A 22,821-nucleotide genomic window follows, 5' to 3' on the forward strand; every position below is an offset into this window, starting at 1 on the left:
TATTGTAAATAATGCTGCAATGAACATGGATGGTCAGATATCTCTTCAAAATAATGACTTCATTTCCTCTGAATATGTACCCAGAAGTGGGATTGCTGAGTCATCTGGTAGTTCTATTTTTAATGTTTCGAGGAACCTCCAGACTATTTTCTATTGTGGCTGAACCAATTTACATTCCCACCAACAGCAGCACAAACTTTTTAAATTAAAAATGCACATACTATGTGACCCAGAAATTCCATTGGAAAAAGTTATCATATTTGGACTTGCGTGAAATTCTGTAAATACAAAGATTATTTGCAATATTGCTTGCAATAGTGAAATAGTGAGCATAACCTAAAAACTATAAATAAATTATCAGTAAGATAGATTATGGTACGTGCTTAAAATGGAATACTGTTTTTGTAGCAATATAGAACAGTCTCTAAGATACATTGTTAAAATTGACCAGGAGGGTGGGGCAGGTACAGAACGGTGAATATAGTAAGCTGGTGTAGATGATGGAGGGGGAGGCACAGATAGGGCATAATGTATAGGATGGAAGTGCACAGAATATATCTGGAAGGACACACAAGAAACCCAATATCAATAGTTGACTCTGGAGAGAGGAACTGCATTGCTAAGGCAGCATACCCTTTTATATACCACGTGCATGTATCACCTATTCCTTTTTTTTTTTTTATTTAAAAGGTAGTGCAGGGAATTCCCTGGCAGTCCAGTTGTTAGGATGCCACGCTTACACTGCCAGGGCCCTGGGTTCTATCCCAGGGCACTAAGATCCCACAAGCTGTGTGGAGCAACCAAAAAAAAAAAATGTAGTTCAACTGCCATCTCTGGGTCATTTAAAGAGGGATGACTATTTTAGCCAACTACCATAAAGAATAACCAAGCGAGCCCAGAGTGGTTTGTTCGTTAGTTGCAGGAGCCTCTTCCGTTAGTTCGGCGACTGCGGCTCTTCATTGGGCAGCGGGAGCGGCGCGGCTGTCGGAGAAGCGGCGTAAAACTTAGGCATTGGGTGAAAGAAAATGGCCCGAACCAAGCAGACTGCTCGTAAGTCCACGGGTGGCAAAGCGCCCCGCAAACAGCTGGCCACTAAAGCGGCCAGGAAAAGCGCCCCCTCTACCGGCGGGGTGAAAAAACCTCATCGCTACAGACCCGGGACCGTTGCGCTTCGAGAAATCCGTCGTTACCAGAAATCCACCGAGCTTCTGATCCGGAAGCTGCCTTTCCAGAGGTTGGTGAGGGAGATCGCCCAGGATTTCAAAACCGACTTGAGGTTCCAGAGTGCCGCCATTGGTGCGCTTCAGGAGGCTAGTGAAGCGTACCTGGTGGGTTTATTTGAAGATACTAATCTGTGTGCCATCCACGCTAAGAGAGTCACCATCATGCCCAAAGACATCCAGTTGGCTCGCCGGATACGGGGAGAGAGAGCTTAAGTGAAGGCAGTTTTTATGGTGTTTTGTAGAAAATTCTGTAAAATACTTTGGTTTAATTTGTGAGTTTTTTTGTAAGAAATTGTTTATAATATGTTGCATTTGTACTTAAGTCATTCCATCTTTCACTCAGGATGAATGCGAAAAGTGACTGACTGTTCACAGACCTCAGTGATGTGAGCACTGTTGCTCAGGAGTGACAAGTTGCTAATATGCAGAAGGGATGGGTGATATTTCTTGCTTCTCATGATGCATGTTTCTGTATGTTAATGACTTGTTGGGTAGCTATTAAGGTACTAGAATTGATAAATGTGTACAGGGTCCTTTTGCAATAAAACTGGTTATGACTTGATCCAAGTGTTTAACAATTGGGGCTGTTAAGTCTGACCATACATCACTGTGATAGAATGTGGGCTTTTTCAAGGGTGAAGATACAAGTCTTAACCACAGTGTAACTTACAGTTTCCTTATTAAAAAAAAAAAAAGTAAACCTGGCAGCTATAGAATACACTATGTGCATTTATAATAGCTATTTTATATATTGTAGTGTCAACATTTTTAAATTAAATGTTTTACATTCACATGTGGTGGGGAGTCTTGTCATTAAGGTGTGTGTAATATAGAGTCCGGTTGGTTTTCTCCTAACTAGACTGCACTTGTTTTTCATACATAGTAAAATGCTTTGCGCATTATACCTTGCATAAGTCCTCATTCTACCACATGTTAACTAATCCTCTAGCTGATAATGCAGACACTAACGGGGGGATTTATTTATAAGGGCTCTAGAATATAACACAAGTTATTCACACCAGCATCATCTGTTACTAATATAGTAGTTAGTGCAGCTTTTCTTTGTGTTGTGGTTGGTCTCATAACTAGGTTGAGTTTTTCTCTACCAGGAGGGAACAATACCGAACTTCTTTTCCTTGTGGAGTTTGTATTATAATAACCCTTAGGGTAAACTTGCTGTGGGGGAGGGACACACAGCTTCAGCTCATGGAACCTCTCTGCCAGTTAAAATGGTGTCATCTGATATAAGGTCCTGGGAAAAATCACTTCATAGAGATGGCTTTCCAAGTGGTTTTCAAATTTATCCTTCTATTGAAGTTTTTAGGTCAATTATGTATGTTGACTAAAGTTACAAATAAACTTGTTTATCCAACTAAGTGTCAAAAACCTAAAAAAAAAAAAAAAAAAAAAAGAATAACCAAGCATCATTAGAATGGTTCCAATAGATTCCTTTATAACTTGGGAATTCTAGGAATTTCCTGAAATACGTCAGCAGTAGCTAATTTAATTGCACTCGAGATGAAGGAAGTAGTTCTATTAGATTTGTAGAAGCATAACATGCTTTTGAACTTCAGGTCCCCAAGTCTATTAGCAGATGGCTGAGGGAGACTCTCTGGATCACCCAGCCCCCTGCCATGGCCTTGGGAACAGGCAGAACTCCCTTCCTCATGGCACTGACGACCACCCAATTCCCAAGGGCCATCTCACACACAGAGATAGAGAACAGAATGCAGTTCTTAACATAAATGGAATTTGGAGCTATTTTCAAAGCTAGAACACATTCACACTGTAATGTGAAGGCATTTTTAGCTTCCAAATGGTACCTGACATTTCAGGGTTTACTATCTGCCAAGCCTTTACATGGATTATCTCTTCTAATTCTCACCAAGAGATTGTGGGGGGGAGGGGTCTGTCATTATTTCCACTCACAGGTGAGGAAACTGAGGCTCAGAGATGTTTGTCCAAGGTCACAATGCAAGACTCAAAGCCAGGCAGTCTGACTTCAGAAATCCAGAAAACTTTATACTGCTTTTCTTTTTTTTTTTTTAATAAATTTATTTATTTATTTTTGGCTATGTTGGGTCTTCGTTACTGTGTGCAGGCTTCTCACTGTGGTGGCTTCTGTTGTTGTGGAGCATGGGCTCTAGACATGCGGGCTTCAGTAGTTGTGGCATGTGGGCTCAGTAGTTGTGGCTTGTGGGCTCTAGAGCTCAGGCTCAGTAGTTGTGGCGCACGGGCTTAGTTGCTCTGTGGCATGTGGGATCTTCCCAGGCCAGGGCTCAAACCCGTGTCCCTTGCATTGACAGGCAGATTCTTAACCACTGCGCCACCAGGGAAGCCCCCTTTATACTGCTTTTCAAATCACAAAGCCTCACCTCTCACCAGTCACTCATCCTCCCCACACAAGAATTTTATGTCTTTTTTTTCTTTCTTTTTGTTGCGCTGGGTCTTAGTTGCAGCAGGTGGGCTCCTTAGTTGCAGCATGTGTGCTCCTTAGTTGCAGCTCGCCAGCTCCTTAGTTGTGGCATGAGAACTCTTAGTTGCAGCAGGCACGTGGGCTCTAGTTCCCTCACCGGGGATTGAGCCCCAGGCCCCCTGCACTGGGAGCTTGGAGTCTTAACCGCTGCACCACCAGGGAAGTCCCTATATATCTTTTGCTGTGCTTCTTCTAGTACACTAGATGGGGTGGTAGACAGAATAATGATCTCCCAAAGATGTCCACACCCTAATTCCCAGAACTGGTGAATATGTCATGTTACATGACAAAGGGGAATTAAAGTAGCAGGTGAAATTAAGGTGGTTAATTAGCTGATCTTGCGGGGGTGGGGGGGTTCTTATCCTGGGTTATCAAGATGGGTCCAAAGTAACCACAAAGATTCTTAAATGTGGAAGAGGAGGCAGGAGAGGAGGTCAGAGTTACGTCAATGAAAAAGACTCAGCTGCCCATTGCCGGCTTTGAAGATGGAGGAGGGGCCATGAGCCAAGGGATGCAGGCAGCCTCTAGAAGGTGGAAAACAAGAAAACAGATTCTCCCCTAGAGCCTCCAGAAAGAAATGCATCTCTACTAAAAACCTTGATTTTGGCCCATGGAGAGCCTTTTCAGACTTCTGATCCCCCCAGCCTCAAACCATAAGATAATAAATTTGTGTTTGGCTGTTGACCACTTGAAATGTGGCTGGTGTGACTTAAAGACTGAATTTTTGTTTAATTTTAATTAATTTAAAGTCATACAGCCACATGTGGCCCGTGGCCATCATGTTGGACAACAAAGCTCTAGGTGACTACAATTATGGGTAGGTCCCCCTCCTATATTATGAATCACCCCCTCCTCTCTGTTCTCCTAATGCCACTTAAGTCTCCAAGCAGCAGGGTTAGAGTCAGCCCTGGAAACACAAGAGGGAAAACACAGTGGTCAGGAGCTAATATTCTGTGATACCTACTTCCCTGCCGTGTAACCTGGTGTATCAGTCAGGGCTCTCCAGAGAAACAGAACTGGTAAGATACAGATAGAAATATACAAACGGAAGTTTATTATAAGGAATTGGCTCACGGGATTATGGAGCCTGAGAAGTCCCACGACCTGCCATTTGCAAGCTGGAGCCCCAGGAAAGCTGGTGGTGTAGTTCAAGTCCAAACCCCAAAACCCGAGAACCAGAGAAGCCAGTTGTATAAGTCCCAGTCCGAGTCCAAAGGCCAGAGAAGGAGGCTCACCGATGTCCGAGGACAGGAAAAGATGGACGTCCCAGCTCAAGCAGAGAGAGCAGATTCGCCCTTCCTCCGCATTTTTGTTCTATTCAGGTCCTCAACAGATTGGATGATACCCGCCCACATTGGTGAGGGCGATCTTCTTTCCACAGTCTACTGATTCAAATGCTAACCCCTTCCAGAAACACCCTCACAGACACACCCAGAAATAGCACGTTACCAGCTATCTGAGCATCCCTTAGCCCAGTCAGGTTGACACATAAAATTACCATCACACCTGGAGCAGATGACTTAGCCATCTTAGAATGTGATGGTCCATATAAAGGGCCTTGCACACAGTAGGTTGTCAATCCAGGTTATCCACTGTCAGGAATGTTATTGTTCTCTTTTACGATGCTTCTGTCTTCTACAGTTGGATGGTGGGAGTTCTGATTCATCCTGGTTCCTCTCTCATCTCCACCATCACCTAGCACAATGCCTGGCACACAGTAGGTCCTCAGTTTAAGTGTTTGAATGGAATTGAACCCATTTAAGTCTCGATACCTTTAAATGATTAATGTTGTATGTGTGGTTTTAGGTATTAAATACGCTGAGAGTAAGTATGCCGGTGGAAAAGATGCTTTCCTGTAGCTAAAAGAGGCTGGATTGAGTGTGCTGGGGGAGAGGTAATTTCAAAGGCACCTAGAAACTCTCCTTCTCCCTTTACCATCACCCCCACTCCAAAAGTTACCTCTCCTACAAGCCCATGCCTGTAATAGCTTTATCCAAAAAAAAAAATGATTTAAGGTTTTTATTCCACAAAGAAGATTAAAAATACCAAAGAAGGGATGAATTGACTTAAATTCACACTTAACAGGGAAGCATAGAGTTGGCAGGAACCTTACAGGTTGTTCAGTGATTCGGAACCTTGCAGCAGGTTAGAATCTCCAGAGCAATTCTAGAAATTACTAATGGAATCAGAATCCCTGGGGGTGGGCCTGGCATCCATATTTCTAAAGCTCCCAGGTGACCTGAATATGACACCTGGGAATGAGGACCACTCGAACTGTCCTTTTTTCTTTTTTTGAGGGAAAATTTGTCTAACATAAAATAATGAACCATTTGAAAGGGAACAATTCAATGGCTTTTAGTACGTTCACAGTGTTCTGCAAGCAACACCTCTATGTATATAGTTCCAAGACATTTTTCATCACCCCAAAAAGAAGCCCAGATCCATTAAGCAGGCACCCCCATTACCCTCTTCCCCCAACCCCTGGAATCACTAATCTATGTTCTGTCTCTGTGGATTTACTTATTCTGGACATTTCATAGAAATGGAATGACACAACCTGTGACCTTTTGTGTCCGGCTTCTTCACATAGCATCTTGTTTTCAAGGTTCATCCACGTTGTCACATGCATCAGTACTTTATTCCTTGCAATGGTTGAATGATATCGCATTGTACAGATGGACCACGTCTGTCTATCCATTCATCTGTCAATCGATATGTGGATTGTTTCCAGTCACCTCCTTTTAAAGATGGGGACGTGAGGCCCAGAGGGGAGAGGGGCTTACCTGAGTCACACTGTTCTGGGAGGCAGATCAAGGCTCAGACCCTCATCTCTGGAGGCACTGTCAAGGTCACTTCCAACTACACTGCCCCCCGCTCCCAAGTGAGTGTGTCAGAAGGCCATCTGTGTGTGCTCTGAGAGGCACTCCAGCTGCCCCCCAGCTTCCCCACAGGGAGGATCCAGAGGAAAGGCAGCAGGGCTGGGGAAGGGGAAGAGAGGCAGGCGTGGCCCCCACTCCCCCTCCTCGTCTCTCTGTCCCCTGCCCTGGGTCGGCTCACGTAGCTCCTCTGAATCAGGCTGGAGCCCCCTGGGCCTGAGATAAGACCTTCAGAGTGACTAGTGCATTTGGGGGTTGGTCCAGGGTGTGAGGCGGGAAGGAGAGGAGCCCAGGAAAAGTGCATTAAGAAGCAGGTCATTGCTGTGGGCGCCTGGGGTCCACACCTGGCCGGCCACACTGAGCAATGGTGTAGGAGACACCTCTGAGTTGCCCCACCTGACAGGAGAAGACCCTGGAGTGTTTAGCCTCCAATCCCCATTCATCATTCTCCCTGGGGCTTTACCTCCTTGACACTGGTGCCTCACATGGGGGCTGAGAGCCAGGCCCCAGGCAGAGAGCTACAGGTGCCGAGGTGGGCACAGGAACAGAGTAGGTGACAGGGGAAGTGATGGGTACTGATAATGTGTGCTCTCCCCTCTAGTTTCCCATCTGTAAAATGGGTCTTAAAGGGAGATAGCACATAAAGCACAGAGGCAACCCTCAACAAGGGTTCAACACTTGTTCTCCTCACCTTCACCCCCATTTACTCAGCAAACGTTTATTGAGCTCCTACTATGTGCCAGGCATCTTACTAGAGGCTCTGGATGCAGAGAGAGCTCAGAGGGTGTCTTAGTCCATTTGGGCTGCTGTAACCCAATACCATAGGCAGGGTGGCTGAAACAACAAACACATATTACTCACCGTTCTGGAGGCTGGGAAGTCTGAGATCAAGGCTCCAGCAGATCTGGTCTCTCGTGAGGGATTCTTCCTGGTTTGCACTGGCTGTTTTTTCATTGTATCCTCACGTGGTGGAGAGAGAGAGAACTAACTCTCTTCCTCTTCTTATCAAGACACTAACTCCATCATGGGGCCCTACCCTCATGACCTAATCACCTTCCAAAGGCCCCACCTCCCAACACTATCACATTAGGGCTTCAACGTATGAGTTTGTGGGGGACGGCGGGGGGGGGGGGGGTCACAGGCAGTGGGTCTACGGCAGAGGTAATCCCTGCTCATCCCAACAACTTCCTTCTCTACGTCCTCTCTGAGCCAGTCGCTAAGAGGAATGGACTTGCTATAGCCACAGTTCCTTCACCCAGATCCACAGATCACTGCCAATCTCAGCTCAACTGTTCTGATGGTCCATGGGCCCCTCACTCTCCCCACAAAACCTCTGAAAGTTAATTCAGGGCAGATGGGAACGGTCAGCCTTCAGCCATTTTCAATCTTGGAAACCTCCAAAAATAGCTAAACTCTAATGCATATTTCAGGTTAGACTTGTTTATCTTCCCTCTTTCTGAGCCAGCAAGCTAATTTCCCCAGAGGGGGAAGGAAAGAAAAGGCTGCTTTCAGAAAACAGAAAAATCAGCTTTAGCTTCTCCCTTGATTGCCTGTGGGGAGATGCCTCTTGTGCCCCCCCCATCTCAGTGCTCTCAAAGAGGCCCAGAGAGCATGGTCTTTCTTCTCTGTGGGCAAGAGGTTTGAAAACACCCAATCCCGAAGCCCAGTGGATGCATGACTCTGGGCACAGATTTCCAGACCTCCTCAGCTTGCAAAGGGAGAAACAGGAGGCAGCAGCTAGATGCCAGCCTTGGTCCTTTCTCAATAGCCAGATTGGGGAAAAAATAATAATAATTACTGTGCTTAAATCCCAAAGTGAGGAAGGACCCTGGTAGACCAGGTGTCTGCACAGCTAGAGCCAAGGATGGAGTGATGATGAGTTGGTCTTGGGCACAGTATTAGCAGAAAAATCTACTGTTTGGATGTATTACTAACACAGAAGCTCAACTGTATTCAACCAGAATGGAAGGTGGTGAAAATACAAGCAAGAACCCTTGACTTCTCCATCTATTAACTGTTAGCAATTTGTGAATCACCTGAAGGCAGAGAGGGTTGTAGGCCCAGACATCTGCACAGACTTTCCTTCTGCTACAGGAGCTACTGGGATAAGGACTACCCTTCCAAGCCCCCCAGGTCCTTCCACCCTGAGGCCATTTATGGCAATGATGGAAACCTCATTCTCCTATAAGGGTTTCATGACTCCAGAACATCAAAAGTGACATGCAGAATGTGGCTCCAGAAAAAACAAGACAGTGAGAAAGTTATCAGGCAGTGGTCCTTACCTTGGAGTTTCATAAAGACTTGGGGTGGGGTGGGCAGTCTCTGTCTCTCTCCCAACTGCAGAAAATCAAGAAGCTAAACTCAACATCCAGGACATGCATAAGGAAGGGGATTCAATGATCTAGGCAGTCTGGCCAAATCATCACTTTTGGGATCAACTCAAACCACCACACAACTTTTTCCTTCAGAGTCTCTTGAAATTCACAAGGGTGATAAAGTGACCAAGGCCACTAGGATCTCGAGCTGTCTTTCTGTTTTCTAAAGACATTCTGGAAAGCATGACCTCTGAGAGGAAGGGTTCCAGAACCTTAAGGATAGGAGCAAAAGCCAGGGTAGTCTGACCCTAAATGGATTGTTCCTTTTTGAATTCATATTATCAGACATACACTACGTGCCTGACACTGTACTAGTCACATCCACATGTGCTGATTCCACATGGGAGGTATTAATATTCCACTCTTAGCAAAACCTCATAAGTTAGGTAGATTTTGTATTTTCAGTCTTAATTTACATATGAAGAAAATTAGGCTTGGCATGTTCAAATGACCTGTCCAAAGTTACTTAGGTAATATGTGATGGGGTCAGTGTTTGAATCCATATCCAAACTTCGATGAACACTTTCCACTTCACGGCTCTAGAAGACATGGAAATTCCATGAAAATCACAGAGCCATGCTTGGTGTGTTTCCACAAAGCCATTTCTTTTATACTTCTGCTCATCATTGCTGGGTGCCAAAAGAAAGAATTTGCTCTTCTTTCTCTTGTCTCTCCTCTGCCTGAAAAACTCATTTGCATTAGGTCTTTAAACAATGCAGTTGGCTCATTCTCTTCGGCAACAGTGGAGGATAGGGACTAGCTTTTTCTGGAACCTGACAATGTCTAAATCAAAACTTTTCCTCCAGTAATAGGCGGTCAGGGTGGACCTTGTCCAATTCTTTTTTACTTCCAGGACAGTTGGTGTCTGTTCCTCCCACCCTGCTTTTCTAAACAACTTCCTCTTGGAGAAGGGATGACACATATGCATGGGCACTGTTTCCTCCTTTGCCCATGGCAGACATCTCTAATCAATCTTGACATTCCATTTCACTGATCCTCACCTCGACCTCAATCTTCTCTGTTAAGTTCCAGGCATCCACTACCAACCCAAAGGAATTGACTTTCCATCCTTTTTCTTTTTTTTTTTTCAGTTTTTTCATTTTTTATTTTGAAATAGGTTTGAACTTACAGAGAAGTTGCAAGAATAATACAGTTTCTCATACACTCTTTATACAGATTCATCAATTTTTACTATTTCTTCACATGATTTAGCATTCTCATTCTCTACACACACACATACACTTTTTCTGAACCATCTGAGAATAGATTAAATATATCATGTAACTTTATCCCTTAATACTGTAGTGTGTACTTCCTAAAAACAAGGACCACCATACACTTATCAAATTCAGGAAATTCGACTGTGTTACTTTAATCTACAGTCCAGTCCATCCTTTTTCTACAGCAATGTTCCATCTAACGGTGTTTCCAAACCACCCTTTCACACCGGAAAGATAATACCATACCTCACCCCATCAGTCTGCTGAATGCCGGGCTCATTTTAGAAAAGCCACTTCCTATAATAGAATCTGAGTGTGGAGTACTCTGTTAAACCATTTAACCTGACAAGTATTAATTAAATACGAACAGAATTCGTCCCGATGTGAATTCATAACAAGTTCATTCCATGTGACTTCACCTAAATGTTCGAATTTTCTATGAGAATCTGAGGAGAATTTCAAAACATCTCGTGAGATAAAGGTCATTGCCAAGGGCATTTTGAAAGCAAGTGTACCAATTATGGGTTAAAATAAAAGTGTGGTTCTGAATCTTCCCACCACACAGGTCTGCATGGAGCATCACTTAAGTTACGTGATGCAGCAAATTACATGAGCTCCAAACTCCAGGGCAGATGTGGCTGCATTATTTATAGTCTGTGTTCAGCATTCCTCACAGACAGAGGCACCCGCTCACCATGACCTGTGTGGGGGCTTCCTGCCTTCCTTTCCCAACCACAATAAGAAAACAAAACTCCCACAATCAGAACTTGTCATTACCACTTAGATGAGACCCAGAAGCCAGAGTTCCTGGAGGTGGAGATCACAGACTTGGAAAGGACTGTGATAAGACTCAGCATCATCAAAACCCACCCAACACAGAGGCCACCATGACCCAAAAGAAGGAGAAAAAGAAGGAGAAGGGGAGGAGGAGGAGAAAGCCACTCAACACACTCCCTCTTCTCTGTGGGTTCTACTCAGTAAATCGTGTGTTGATTTTTCTTGTCTTTGCCTCTAGGGAGTTATAATAAAGCTGTAATTTTGCATATGGCCTCGGTTTAGCCACATATGCTCAAATGAAAGATAAACTCTCAAGGAAAAATCATCCTTTTCAAAAGTGAAAGCTTACTTGAAATGTAAATGTTGCTTCAATCCTAACGGAAAGAATTCTTCCGACTCATACAGGAATTCAGTCTGTTCCTCCATGTGGCCTTGGTACCCACACTCTCCACTCCTGCACCCCAGGCAGACATTACTAATCAATCCTGACTCTCTTTCAATCTGAGGTGGAAAGCAGCCTCGGAACTGCCCTCTACACAGGGCTCCAGGAAGCCACTATCAGTCAGTGAGAGTTGGCATGTAAGATAAAAGCTGTTTTGCCATTCCACTATCTAGAATTTATTTATGTGGCTGCCAGGTGCTCAACTTTGACTGCTATGGACCACATATAATCCCTCTTCCTACTTCCAAACTTGTCTATCACATTCCTTGGCTATTCTCCAACACCCAAGCACCAGACATAGACTGTCAGCAGAGGGACCCAGATCATTCCTGCTTTTTCCAAGCTCATTCTTGAATCTATTCAGCCTCATCTTACTCTACTGATAAGATCTCCCCTATCCCTAGACCTGATGTTTTCCCATTGTCCTCTCGTCCCTTGGACTCCTTACATTAGCACTCTCCAACTATCCCCTCACACCCTTGCCCTTGTTGACTTGTCCTAACCCCCTTGGAAAGAAATCTTTTGACAAAGTCAGCCCATTGTAGAAACACAGTGATGACAACTGAAATTCCAGTTTTTGCAAAGAATCTTCACATCCATGATCTCGGGATAATCCAAATCCTCTTGGGAGGCAAGTACTTAAAGATCATGAGATTTGACAACAAACAGAAATGGGTCCAAACCTTGTCTCTGCCAGTGACCAGCCTGGGGACCTTTAGCATATCACATCCCCTTCTGAGCCTCAATTTCTTCATCTGGAGATTGGAGCAGAACTTACCTCCCAGGGATGCTGTGAAGATTAATGAGATAATGCACTCAAGGTGCTTATCACAATGTCAGGCAATCAGAATACAATGGCTGCTGTGGTTTTTAGTTAACAGAACCTGTCTTAGATTTGGGGTCTGAGAAGGGGACCCTAAGATAAGGATTTGAATGCAAACAATGTATTTGTGAGGTGATCCCAGGAAGCACCAGAAGGAAATGAGACAGGGAAGGAAAGGAACCCAATAAAGGATGTGTTTTGAGTAGGTCTCCACTGTGGGCAGCTGGGGCTCCATCCCAAGCGAGACTCTAGGAGATGTTGTAGAACATTCCCCCAGAGTTATCCCACCCGAGGGGCGTTTATGCCCCAACTCCTGTTCCTATTGGTTGAGGGCTGCTTCTGATGGTGTTGTCTCCCCCAACTCCTGACGCCTTGCACACAGGACAAGCATGCTCCTAAGACTGGGGGGAAGCCCTCAGGCACAGCTGCAGGCTCCTTGCAGACAGAAGCTGTTGCCGGGAAGAGCGAGTGGCGGTGGTGGGGAGAGGCCAAAGCCTCTGCCCCAGATACCCAAGGTCACACCAGACACCGAGTGGCAGTGCAGCGGGAAAGAAAAAGTATTGTTCCAGGTTCAAACTGTAGCTTCACCACTTGCACAGGTGTAAAATGATGATATTGATACCTATCTGGTGACGTTTTATGGGGAGTGAGTACGCTCAAGAAATGTGATGGCAACAAAACTGCTCAGTGACCTTCCCTTTTCTTCTGACCCCAGTGTTCTTCCACTAGGATAGGTAGCCTCCCTGAAGGCAGCAAAACTTGTTTTCTCCATCCATCCACCCACCCACCCATCCATCCATCCATCTAATAGCTACTGAATACCTCCTGGATACAACTCCCACATAGGAGACAGAGGTACTCTAGTGAATAGACATGGTCCTGGCCCTTCTCCTGGATGAAGATAAGCAATCAAATAAGCAATTAAGGACTACAGGTGATGTAGAAGCAGTTTCTACAGCCGTGCTTCTCAAACTTTCACGTGCCTGGTCTCGAATGGGGCTTCAGATTTGACGTTTCCAACATGCTCTCAGCTGATTCTGATGCCGCACAGTTTGGGCGGAGAAACTCTGCAGAATTCATCGGGGAAGCAAAGGAGGAATTCATCCATTCATTCATTCATTCACTCATTCATTGCCTACTCATCAAGTTATCTAGACATTAGTTTCCTCTGCTTCTGGAAAGAGGAAGAAGCTATGACGCTCATGAACTGGAAAGGATCGTTCAAGATGATTTAATCCAGATGCATAAGAAGGCGACTCTCTTACCATCCCCAAGTGAGGGCTGTCTAGGCTCTTCATGAAGCGGTAGAAACACCTCCCCTCTCTGGATACTTGAGTGGCCAAGAAAGTTTTCCATGGCCCCAGGTCTTGCATGGGGGTGAGTAGAGGAAACTTTATAAAACTGACACGCCTCCTGTAAGCTTGGAGTAATCTCTTGCTTGCACCTGTGGGACCAGAATCAGAACGCAAGCTCAGTACAAAGTGGGCATGCACGGGGGCTGCAGCAACTGAATATCGAAGCTGGGTAATGAGGGGAGCAGACTTCACCATGCAGATTTCCAATCCATCCCCTATATCTTTTTTCCAGAGAAACTTTCTAGTTCCTTCCCTTTTTTTGAACACATCCATCTAATTAAACCTAAAAGAGCTAGCTGGAAGTGCACGCAAATGGGGTGAGATTTTATTTGAAGCTCCCTGAACCTAAATATAATAACAGGAGCAGAGAATCTGCCCTGAACAGGCTGCAGAGACCTCCAGGGTCAGTGAAGATTTTCAATAAGCAATGTGTGTATTGTTATTAAACATTTCATCATATAAGATTATGACGTAATTTGTGGGAGAATAGGGGATGACACCAAGAATCCTGTACTCTTAGAATAAATCTCCTCCTTTTGTTTTTGCTCAAATTAGCTTGAATAAGTTTCTATGTCTTGCAACTAGAAGACTCTTGATTAAGAGATGGGTTTCCAGATGGTCCAGGCCAGGCAATGTTCCCAACTCAATGGACATTTATTAATGAATGAATGAGCAACACTGTAACCCCAAAGAAAGTAATTATGTGAAATTTTTGGTATCAGCAAGACACAAAGGAGGTCCTCCCTCACCCTCAATATCTTACTCTGCTGGTACTGCCCAGCCTCTGGCAAAACGAAGATTACAAATTCAGCACTGGCAAAAGGTGAGGAGAATTTGATGTTTGGAAAGATCTCTGAATCCAAAGATGTGAGTCTGGGTTTTAGTCTCTACTGCAATATCCAGTGACCAAATGACCTTAAATAAATGACTCAATCCTCAGGGACTTCTCCGGCAGTCCAGTGGTTAAGATTCTGCCTTCCAATGCAAGGGGCACGGGTTCAATCCCTGATCTGGGAACTAAGATCCCACATGCCATGGGGTATGGCCAAAAATTAAAAAAAAAAAAAAGAAAGAAAAAAAGACTCAATCCTCAATTTTTCCTATCCTAACATGGATCTGTAGTAGAAATGTGTTGACTGCCTATTCAGCATCTGTACCCACTGCCTTCTCCCTAGCAGCATCAATATCCTTCATGGGAAATCGACTCCAAGCCAATCAGCATTTTTAGAGCCCCCTCAAGCCACTGTCCCCAGTTCAGGAGTGCGCATGTGACCTCTGCAGGTACAATTGAGGTGAACCTCCAGGCTGCTGCATGGAATGTGGAAACAAAAACACTCTTTCTGCTCTGTGGATGTGAATGAGAAAGCATAAAGTATTGTTTGTTGTAACCATATTGCAATCAAGAAAGAAGCCAGCTTGAGAATGAATCTGACTTGCAAAATAACTGAAAAAAAAAGACGGAGAAATTAAGTCATAGTAATGATCGCACGGCACCCAAAACTGTTTCTTCCTTTGGGTATTTCAGTTCTATGTCAGTAAGTTCCCTTTATTTTTATGTCCATTGGAGTTGAGCTTTCTGTTACTTGAAAATGAATGCATCCATCCATGGATTCCCAATTTTTTTAAGTGCCCTTATACATCACAGGATGGTGTGTAATGTCTGGACCAAAATCATATGATTTATATGAAAGGACTTTGTAAATCCTAAAGTTCTATAGAAAGGTAAGTGAGGGTTGCTATTGCCCTGAAGACATCTGGAAGGAAAAGAGTTAATCTTTCCCCTGAGACCCAAAAGATGATTTAGTTCAATGTAATGAAAGAGGCAGAATGAAGGATTCATTTTGATAACAATTAGCTTTGAGAAGCAAAAGCCAATTATTCGAAGCTTACTGCTTATTTATTTGGTTCTGTTTAAGAGGATCCAGCAGGCTGAGCAGGATTTGCCCTAACTGGATTGGTTGAGAGAGCGCTGGGAAGCAGCAAGTTCACTCTCTGGAAAATTCCATCTCAATATACAAGTTGGAGGAGGCAACCAGGAATTCCGGCTCCTGAGAGATTCCCCCCCAACTCCCGACCCCACACCCCGGGGGAGGACCCACCACCCCTGCTGTTCAGGGAAGCTCTGGTGTGAGGACGGTGCCAAAAAGTCGGTGGGGGTGGGCTTGCTGTTGGTCTTCCTATCGGTGGAAAGGACTCTGGTTCAAATCCACACTCTGTCACTAAACCTGCACGACCTTGGACATCTCCAAACCTCAGTTTCTTCACCTGCAGAATGGGAATGATAGCACTTGCTCTGAGCCACATCATGGGATGTGTTAGCAAGAAGTGGGTGCAGGGCTTCCCTGGTGGCTCAGTGATTGGGAGTCCACCTGCCGATGCAGGGGACACGGGTTCGTGGCCCGGTCCGGGAAGATCCCACATGCCGCGGAGAGGCTGGGCCCGTGAGCCATGGCCGCTGAGCCTGCGCGTCCGAAGCCTGTGCTCCACAACGGGAGAGGGAGCAACAGTGAGAGGCCTGCGTACTGCAAAAAAAAAAAAAAAAAAAAAGAAGTGGGTGCAATTCCATCCTTCTTGCCCTTCTATGGGAAAGGAAAGCGAGAGGCAAGACCTAGAAAAACAAAATCATGGGGGAAGTGAAGGATGCAGGTGACAACTGAGTGGATTTCATATTATACCTTGGACAAAACTTCTGCCAGTGCGTCTTATCTTGACATATAGGCATTTGACAATCATTTCACAAAAATCCACTGAGTTCCTATGATATTGCCAGGCACTGGGTACAGACAGAAACAAGACAGAAGAGACCCTGCCCTCATAGATCTTACATTCTAGAAAGGAAAAAACAAGCAATAAATATATACACAAATAAAAAATATTATCTCATCTCTGGAAACTGTCCTTGCTCAAAACTCATCTCTGAAAGAGGCCGTCCTATTTAATACGTAATCCCGCCCACCCCACTGGTATCCCAATCCCCTGCCTTTTTCTCCATAGTTCCTAACTCCTTCTAACATACCAGATAATTTATCCACACATATATGGTATATTTTCTGTCTCTCCTGTAAGAATGTAAGCTCCATGAAGGCGAGAATTATTGTTTTTTTTTCTTTTCACCAATGTAGCCCAAGTTCCTAGAACAATCCCTGGCACATAGTAGGTGCTCAGTAAATGTTTATTGACTGCAAAGGTGCTACAGAAAAATAATGCAGGGGTGATGGGATGGAGAGTGATGAGACAGAAGTGGGATTGGGGGCTTCATTTAGATAAAAGTCCAAGAAGGCTTCTCTGAGGAGGTGTCCCTTCAGTTGAGAGCTGCCTGGTGAGAAGCATGCAGCAGATACGAAGACCTTGGGAAAGCGTCCCAGGCAGTGAACATGGCATGTGCAAAGGCCCTGAGGCAGGGAGAAGCTTGTGTGTTGGAGGGCTAGAAAGCCAGAGAGGCTGAGGAAGGAGGGAGAGGGGAGAGTGGTGGGAGACAGGGCTGGAGAGGTACAGGGGGTACACGACTTTCAAACCCTGCTAGTTGAACATTCTACAAATCCTCCACTGAATTGCAAAGAGTTATAAGCCACACACATGCTTATCAAATTGCCTGGAATATAAAGAGGAGGTTCTTTGAGAAATACTTATTAGTCCAATTGACTCTCCTTTTTGCAATGGACAGTTGGCTGAAGAATCAAAGGATATTTAGCCTTTCAAAGAAATGACCCAGGTAAGTTATGGCAATCTCCATCTTCACATAACTAAAGGGCAGTTGTGGAGAAAGAGGAACAGAATTGTTCCAGGTGGAAAGGAAGTTCAATGGGTAGAGGCCACAGGGAGAGAAATCCCAGCCCAATATGAGATGAACTTCCTTACAAACTCCACAGTGGTGAAATTGGGGTAGTGAGTTTCCCACCACTGGAAAAGTTCAAGCCAAGGTTGAACTTCTACTTGGTAGGAATGCATAGAAGGAGCCCAGGCACTGGGTAGACTAGATAACCTCCCAGGCATGCAGTTTGATGACTTTATGATAATCTCTTAATCTTACCATCCAAACACACTAGTGGTTGATCTTGGTTTTGTTTACAAACCCCATCAGTAAAATCCTCACAGAACCCATCTACCAATAAGGTAGCAAAGACTGGAATGCATAATAAGGGAGGAATGCACCCATCCTTTGTTCAATAATATAATATTTCTCTTGAATAATGCATGAGCTGCTTTTCATTTCGGAAATGAAAGAGTCTATAATCCCACTGTGTGTCAAGCGAATATTTTTAAACATTTATAAATGGGAGGCAAAGACAGTGGTAAGAAGCTTAAGGACAGCAGAAACATGCATAGCTGAGAACCAGCACCGGCAGCGGGGCTTCCATTAAATCCCCCACTGTTGAGGTCCCCAAGGTCATGCAAGCAAAGACAAGAATCCAGGTCAAGACACCCACTCTACAGGGCTTTCCCCAGGCCATGCTGATTTCCAGTCTCCAAAGAGGACTGGAAGAGGAGAGTCGAGGGTCAGCCCTAAAGTTCAGTGCTTTGCGTCTGAGTGGTGGGTAAATTCATGGGGAGAGTGCCAGAGCAGCAGTGCCTACTTGATGTTCCCTTATTTGCTAGTATTGGAACATAGATCCAGCACTCAGCTGAAGAACTATATCTCCCAGGCTCCCTTGCCAGGTATGGCCACATGAGATGCAAACAGATAATAAGTCAGGGAATGGAGACAGGGGACTTCCAGGAAGGCTCTTTAAATGGAGTCGACTCCCCTCCGAAGTGCCCCCCTTTGCTCTTTCCATCCTCCCCTTTTCCTGGTCCACAGGAATGGACCACTCTGATGGATGGTAGGCATCAACCCCAACCTAACCCCATGGGAGAGGGGCGTTGCCAAAAGAAGAAGGATGATTGTTTAACAAGGTCAGTGTAACAGACATCCCCTCTGTGCGGCCAGGCCTGGGAAAATGCAGAGCAAGTGAGGGTGGATCTGTTTGGATTTATGAATGAGAGGGGGAAGAACATTCCAGAGGGTGGCCCCAACGTGGGCCTCGGCATGGAGGGGGGAAAGGGTGATGCTGTATAGTCACCCTTCATGCCTGTGAGCGGGAGGCAGGTAACGGCCTGATCATGGAACGTCTCGAACACCAAAGAGTCTCCATCTCTCCTTGGCTGGTCTCTCATGCTAATGACACTGCGGTCCCATCTGAAAGCACTGGGCCACTTGAATCTTCTCTATTTGAAGAGGAAAATGACAGGTGATGTGGTTATTCTTTGGCTTCCAAGGCCAATGGAGAGTGATGCTTTTTTTTTTTTTTTTTTGCTGTACGCGGGCCTCTCACTGTTGTGGCCTCTCCCGTTGCGGAGCACAGGCTCCGGACGCGCAGGCTCAGCGGCCATGGCTCACGGGCCCAGCCGCTCCACGGCATGTTGGATCTTCCCGGACCGGGGCACGAACCCGTGTCCCCTGCATCGGCAGGCGGACTCCCAACCACTGCACCACCAGGGAAGCCCGAGAGTGATGCTTTTTACTTTGAATATTCTCTTAGTGAATCTCTTTGTGTCCCATTTTAGAAGATGTTAGCAAGATGGGTGAAGTAGCAGTTGGAAATAGGGTGAAAGAAAGAAAGAAAGACAGAAAGAGAGAGAGAGATAGGAAGGAAGGAAGGAAGGAAGGAAAGGAGGGAGGGAGGGAGGAAGATGGGAGGGAGGGAGGGACACAATAACAGCTGACATGGAAGCCTTAAGCTAAACACTTGTTTGACCTGCAGTTCATTTATTCCTTATGACAATGCTTCAGGGAAGGTAGGACTATTCTACCTCTTTTAGTGCAGAGAAGACAGGCTCTGAGAGGCTCTGGATTAACTGAGAGTGCACAGGTGAGGCTGGAGAGCTGGGCTGCAAACTCAGCTCTGCTTCACACTGTAATAGTCCATTCTTCTAACCACATGCCTCTCTCTAGATCTCTAAATTCTGTGCGTGACCAGAATAGCTACGTGCAAGAAGAGAAACGAGGAGAAGATTGTTGAGTTGACCAGAGAGAGGACAACTCATCTCCCATGAGCCACATATTATTATAAATCCAGACTTGTTGATTTCCTGCCCTCTACTGCCCTGCCTCTCTGAATCCAAGTTTATGGTCCCATTTTGCAGATGAGAAAGCTGAGGCCAGACAGGGTTAAGCCACTTGGAGTCCGTATCCAAGTCCATTGTTCTCTTTCCTGCACCCCAGCTGTTCCCCACACTGGCCTAGCACACGTGACCCAACTCCCCAAAACCATGGGTGTTGTTTATTCTCTGCCTGGCGGTTCCTGAGCGCTAGTCGGAGGCCAGGTGCATGGACCAAAGGTGCACACAGAGTGATCAGCCTGGAGATGGTGAGGCTTCCGTGCCGGGGGAGGAAGCCCATCCTCCCTGCTGGCTTCATCAGTCACGATGCTGCAGTGCTCAGTGGCACCCCAGGAAGCGAGGCCTCCTTAGCAGGAGGAAGCTGCAGCCGGTGCCTCAAGTGCTGGCTGCAGAGCGAGCTGGTTTCAGCAGCTGGTTATCCTCCTGACTGCCCTGTCCACAACCTTGTCATCACACGGCTTTTTCTCTTCCTTTCTAGAAAGATCAACAGGCCCCCAGAAACTGTTCCCCCTGACAACTCAGGATACAACTAGGACTGGAGACACCCTGGGTGTAGATCCTACTGCTGAGATAATATGACAACTTCCAAATGTTGAGCCCCAACCTCTGCCCCAGACTACCTTCCAGACACGGGTAGGGAGGAGAAGTGTAAGTTTCGAGAGCTGGGGTCCAGCGGAAAGGAGATAAAGAGAGCGTTGGAATCCACTGAGCCTATTCTTCAGCTGTTAAGGTAATACCTTGATAGAATGAGTCAGGTGCTTTGCAACCCTTGTGTTATTTAATCCTCTCAGCCTATCCTATGATGGTGACATCATGCCCATTTAACAGACAGAGAAACTGAGGCCATCTGACTTGTTTATGACCACACAACCGTGAAACAGCAGAGCCAGGATTCAAACTCAGGTCTGTTTTAGGCCAACATCTTTTCTCTCTCTCCCTCTCCCTTTCTCTCTCTCTCCCCATCACCACACTGGAGGAGTTTAGTGAGTTACCATCCAGGTACACTGCCAGGTACCTCGAAGGTACTTAGTAAACATTACTTAGTTAAGCAGCTGAGGATATTTCCACATCTGTGTTTCCCAGGTAAAATGCCTTATGATGGTACAATAACTTTCTGTTTCCAAAGCACTTTCACATGTCTGAGAAGCTGGCTACTCAAAGTAGCGACCAGGAACCAACAGCACTGGCATCACCATATACTTGTTAGATAGCCATGCAGAGTCTCGGGCCCCACCCCAGACCCACTCACTCAGAACCTGCATTGTAACAAGACCCCATATGATCTCAGGCACGAACTTGGAACCCTTGATCCAATCAGCCGAGGAGAACGTCCTTGTTATAACCAGAGCCGTTAAGTGACTTATCTGAAGACACACAGAAACAGCATGCCCCGAGTTTGCACGCCCACGCCTTACTGCCCTGCTGGCCTCCTGAGCTCCGTTTCATTAAGAAACTTGCTCCCCTACTTGAGTCCAAGCTCCCATTCACATCTTCCAAGTAGAAGGAAGCTAAGTTGTGGGGGACACTCAACTAGTCTCATTAGCCATCAATGAAATAAAACAAAGGGTGGCACTTAGGATACAGTGACGGAGCCTCTCCCACAAGACAGGCAGGGGTTTGGTTATTAAAAACAGCTTCCACATTTCAGTATCGGATTGTGTATAACGTATGTATCATAGCAACAGGGAGATGGGCTGCGTCAGCATTTCTCTCTCGGAACCAGCTTTTTCCAGGGATTATAATGAACCCAGCACGTGGCAAATGCAAACTCACCCTGTCCTTCACTGCAGACAGTGCCTAGGGTTCAGCGACTTGTGGATGTTCATCTGCAGAGTATGGGTAAGTAGCATTTTTTTTTCCATTTTAGTCTTTTTCTATTTGCAAACAGAAAAGAATAACTCAGGGAACATTTTAAGTGGAACGAGAAGTCTTGTGAGTGATTTTGAGTTTTACTGCTGCTTGGAAATCAGTCACAGAATTTTCAGGGTTTATGATGGTGACTTGGCTGCGTGTCAGGCAATGCATTTGCTGCTTCAAACTGAATCAGAGAAAGGAAACACCAGCGATGAGCCTCGCGCTTTATTTTCATACCTGAAATCAACCCTCCCAGTGATGTCTCCTTTTTTCAGATGAGGAAACTGAGGGTCAGAGAGGATAAGCAATTTTTCTCAAGGTCACACAGCTAATGGGCTGGAATACGAGGCCAGGTCAACGTGACTCTAAAGCCCAAGCTTTTTCCTTTGCACCACAGAGCCTTGTGCTTTCAAAGCACTTATCAACATTTGGTTTAATTAATTGTTCCATGTGTATTCAGCAAGTGGCCTTGCAAGAAGAAAAAGAGACAGCCTTTGTTTCCTTGCCCACTGTACTACGTACCATCTATTGACTGCCTTCTGGGTGCCAAATCCTGGAAGGGCCTTTGCCTAAAAGCTCATAAATCCAGAGATAATAAGTACCTGTACATGTGTGCCACCTCCCCTCCATCACCCGTGGCAGACAGTCATAAACGCCTAAGTCATTCTTTTCCTCTGTACCCAGACACAGCCTCGGAATCTTTCTTAACACCATGCTACAGGAAGCCACTGACAAACAAAGCTGAGTTATTGTAAGAGGCTTAACCAGATGTGCTGGGGTCAGTTCATAGTCACTCATAAGAGCAAACTGCGCATATCACTTCCCAATTCCATAACAGGATTTCTTCAATCTGTTTATTCAGGGCTCAGAAGTTTATTTAAGGTTGGGATTTTTACTCAGATTTTAGCAGCCACTCATACACAGTGTGACTACTGAATATCACAATCCTTTTTTCCACAAACACTTATGAACACCTACTGATAAATCTAGAAATGCCCTTTGCAACCAGGGTCTAGCAGGTGTGATGGAGTGGTGACGGGGAAGAGGGGGGGACAGCAAATGAAGCTTAATAATAATAACAGCTAACGTCAGTTAAGCAGCTGTTATGTGTCACCTACTGTTCCAAGTACTCATACGCTTATTATCTCATTTAACCCTCAACATCACTGTAAGAGTAATACTGTTATCATCAGCCCATACTTTAGAAGGGAAACTGATGCAGAGAGAAGTAAAGCAAACTGCCCAAGAACACACAGCAAGTAAGAGGCAGAGGAGGATGCAAATCTAGATGCCTCGCTTCA

The 22,821-nt window shown here is 45.4% G+C and overlaps 1 protein-coding gene across 1 annotated transcript; it reads left to right on the top strand.

Moving 5' to 3' along the window:
* Nucleotides 1-897: 897 nt before the first annotated feature.
* Nucleotides 898-2,014, top strand: LOC308628656 (histone H3.3A). Its single transcript, XM_081255843.1, has one exon. The coding sequence runs from the start codon at nt 1,026-1,028 to the stop codon at nt 1,434-1,436; it is 411 nt and encodes a 136-aa protein (XP_081111969.1). The 5' UTR covers nt 898-1,025; the 3' UTR covers nt 1,437-2,014.
* Nucleotides 2,015-22,821: the final 20,807 nt, after the last annotated feature.

Source organism: Mesoplodon bidens (genome assembly GCF_964165515.1).
Source record: "Mesoplodon bidens genome assembly, chromosome: 15".
NCBI classification, from domain to species: Eukaryota; Metazoa; Chordata; class Mammalia; order Artiodactyla; family Ziphiidae; genus Mesoplodon; species Mesoplodon bidens.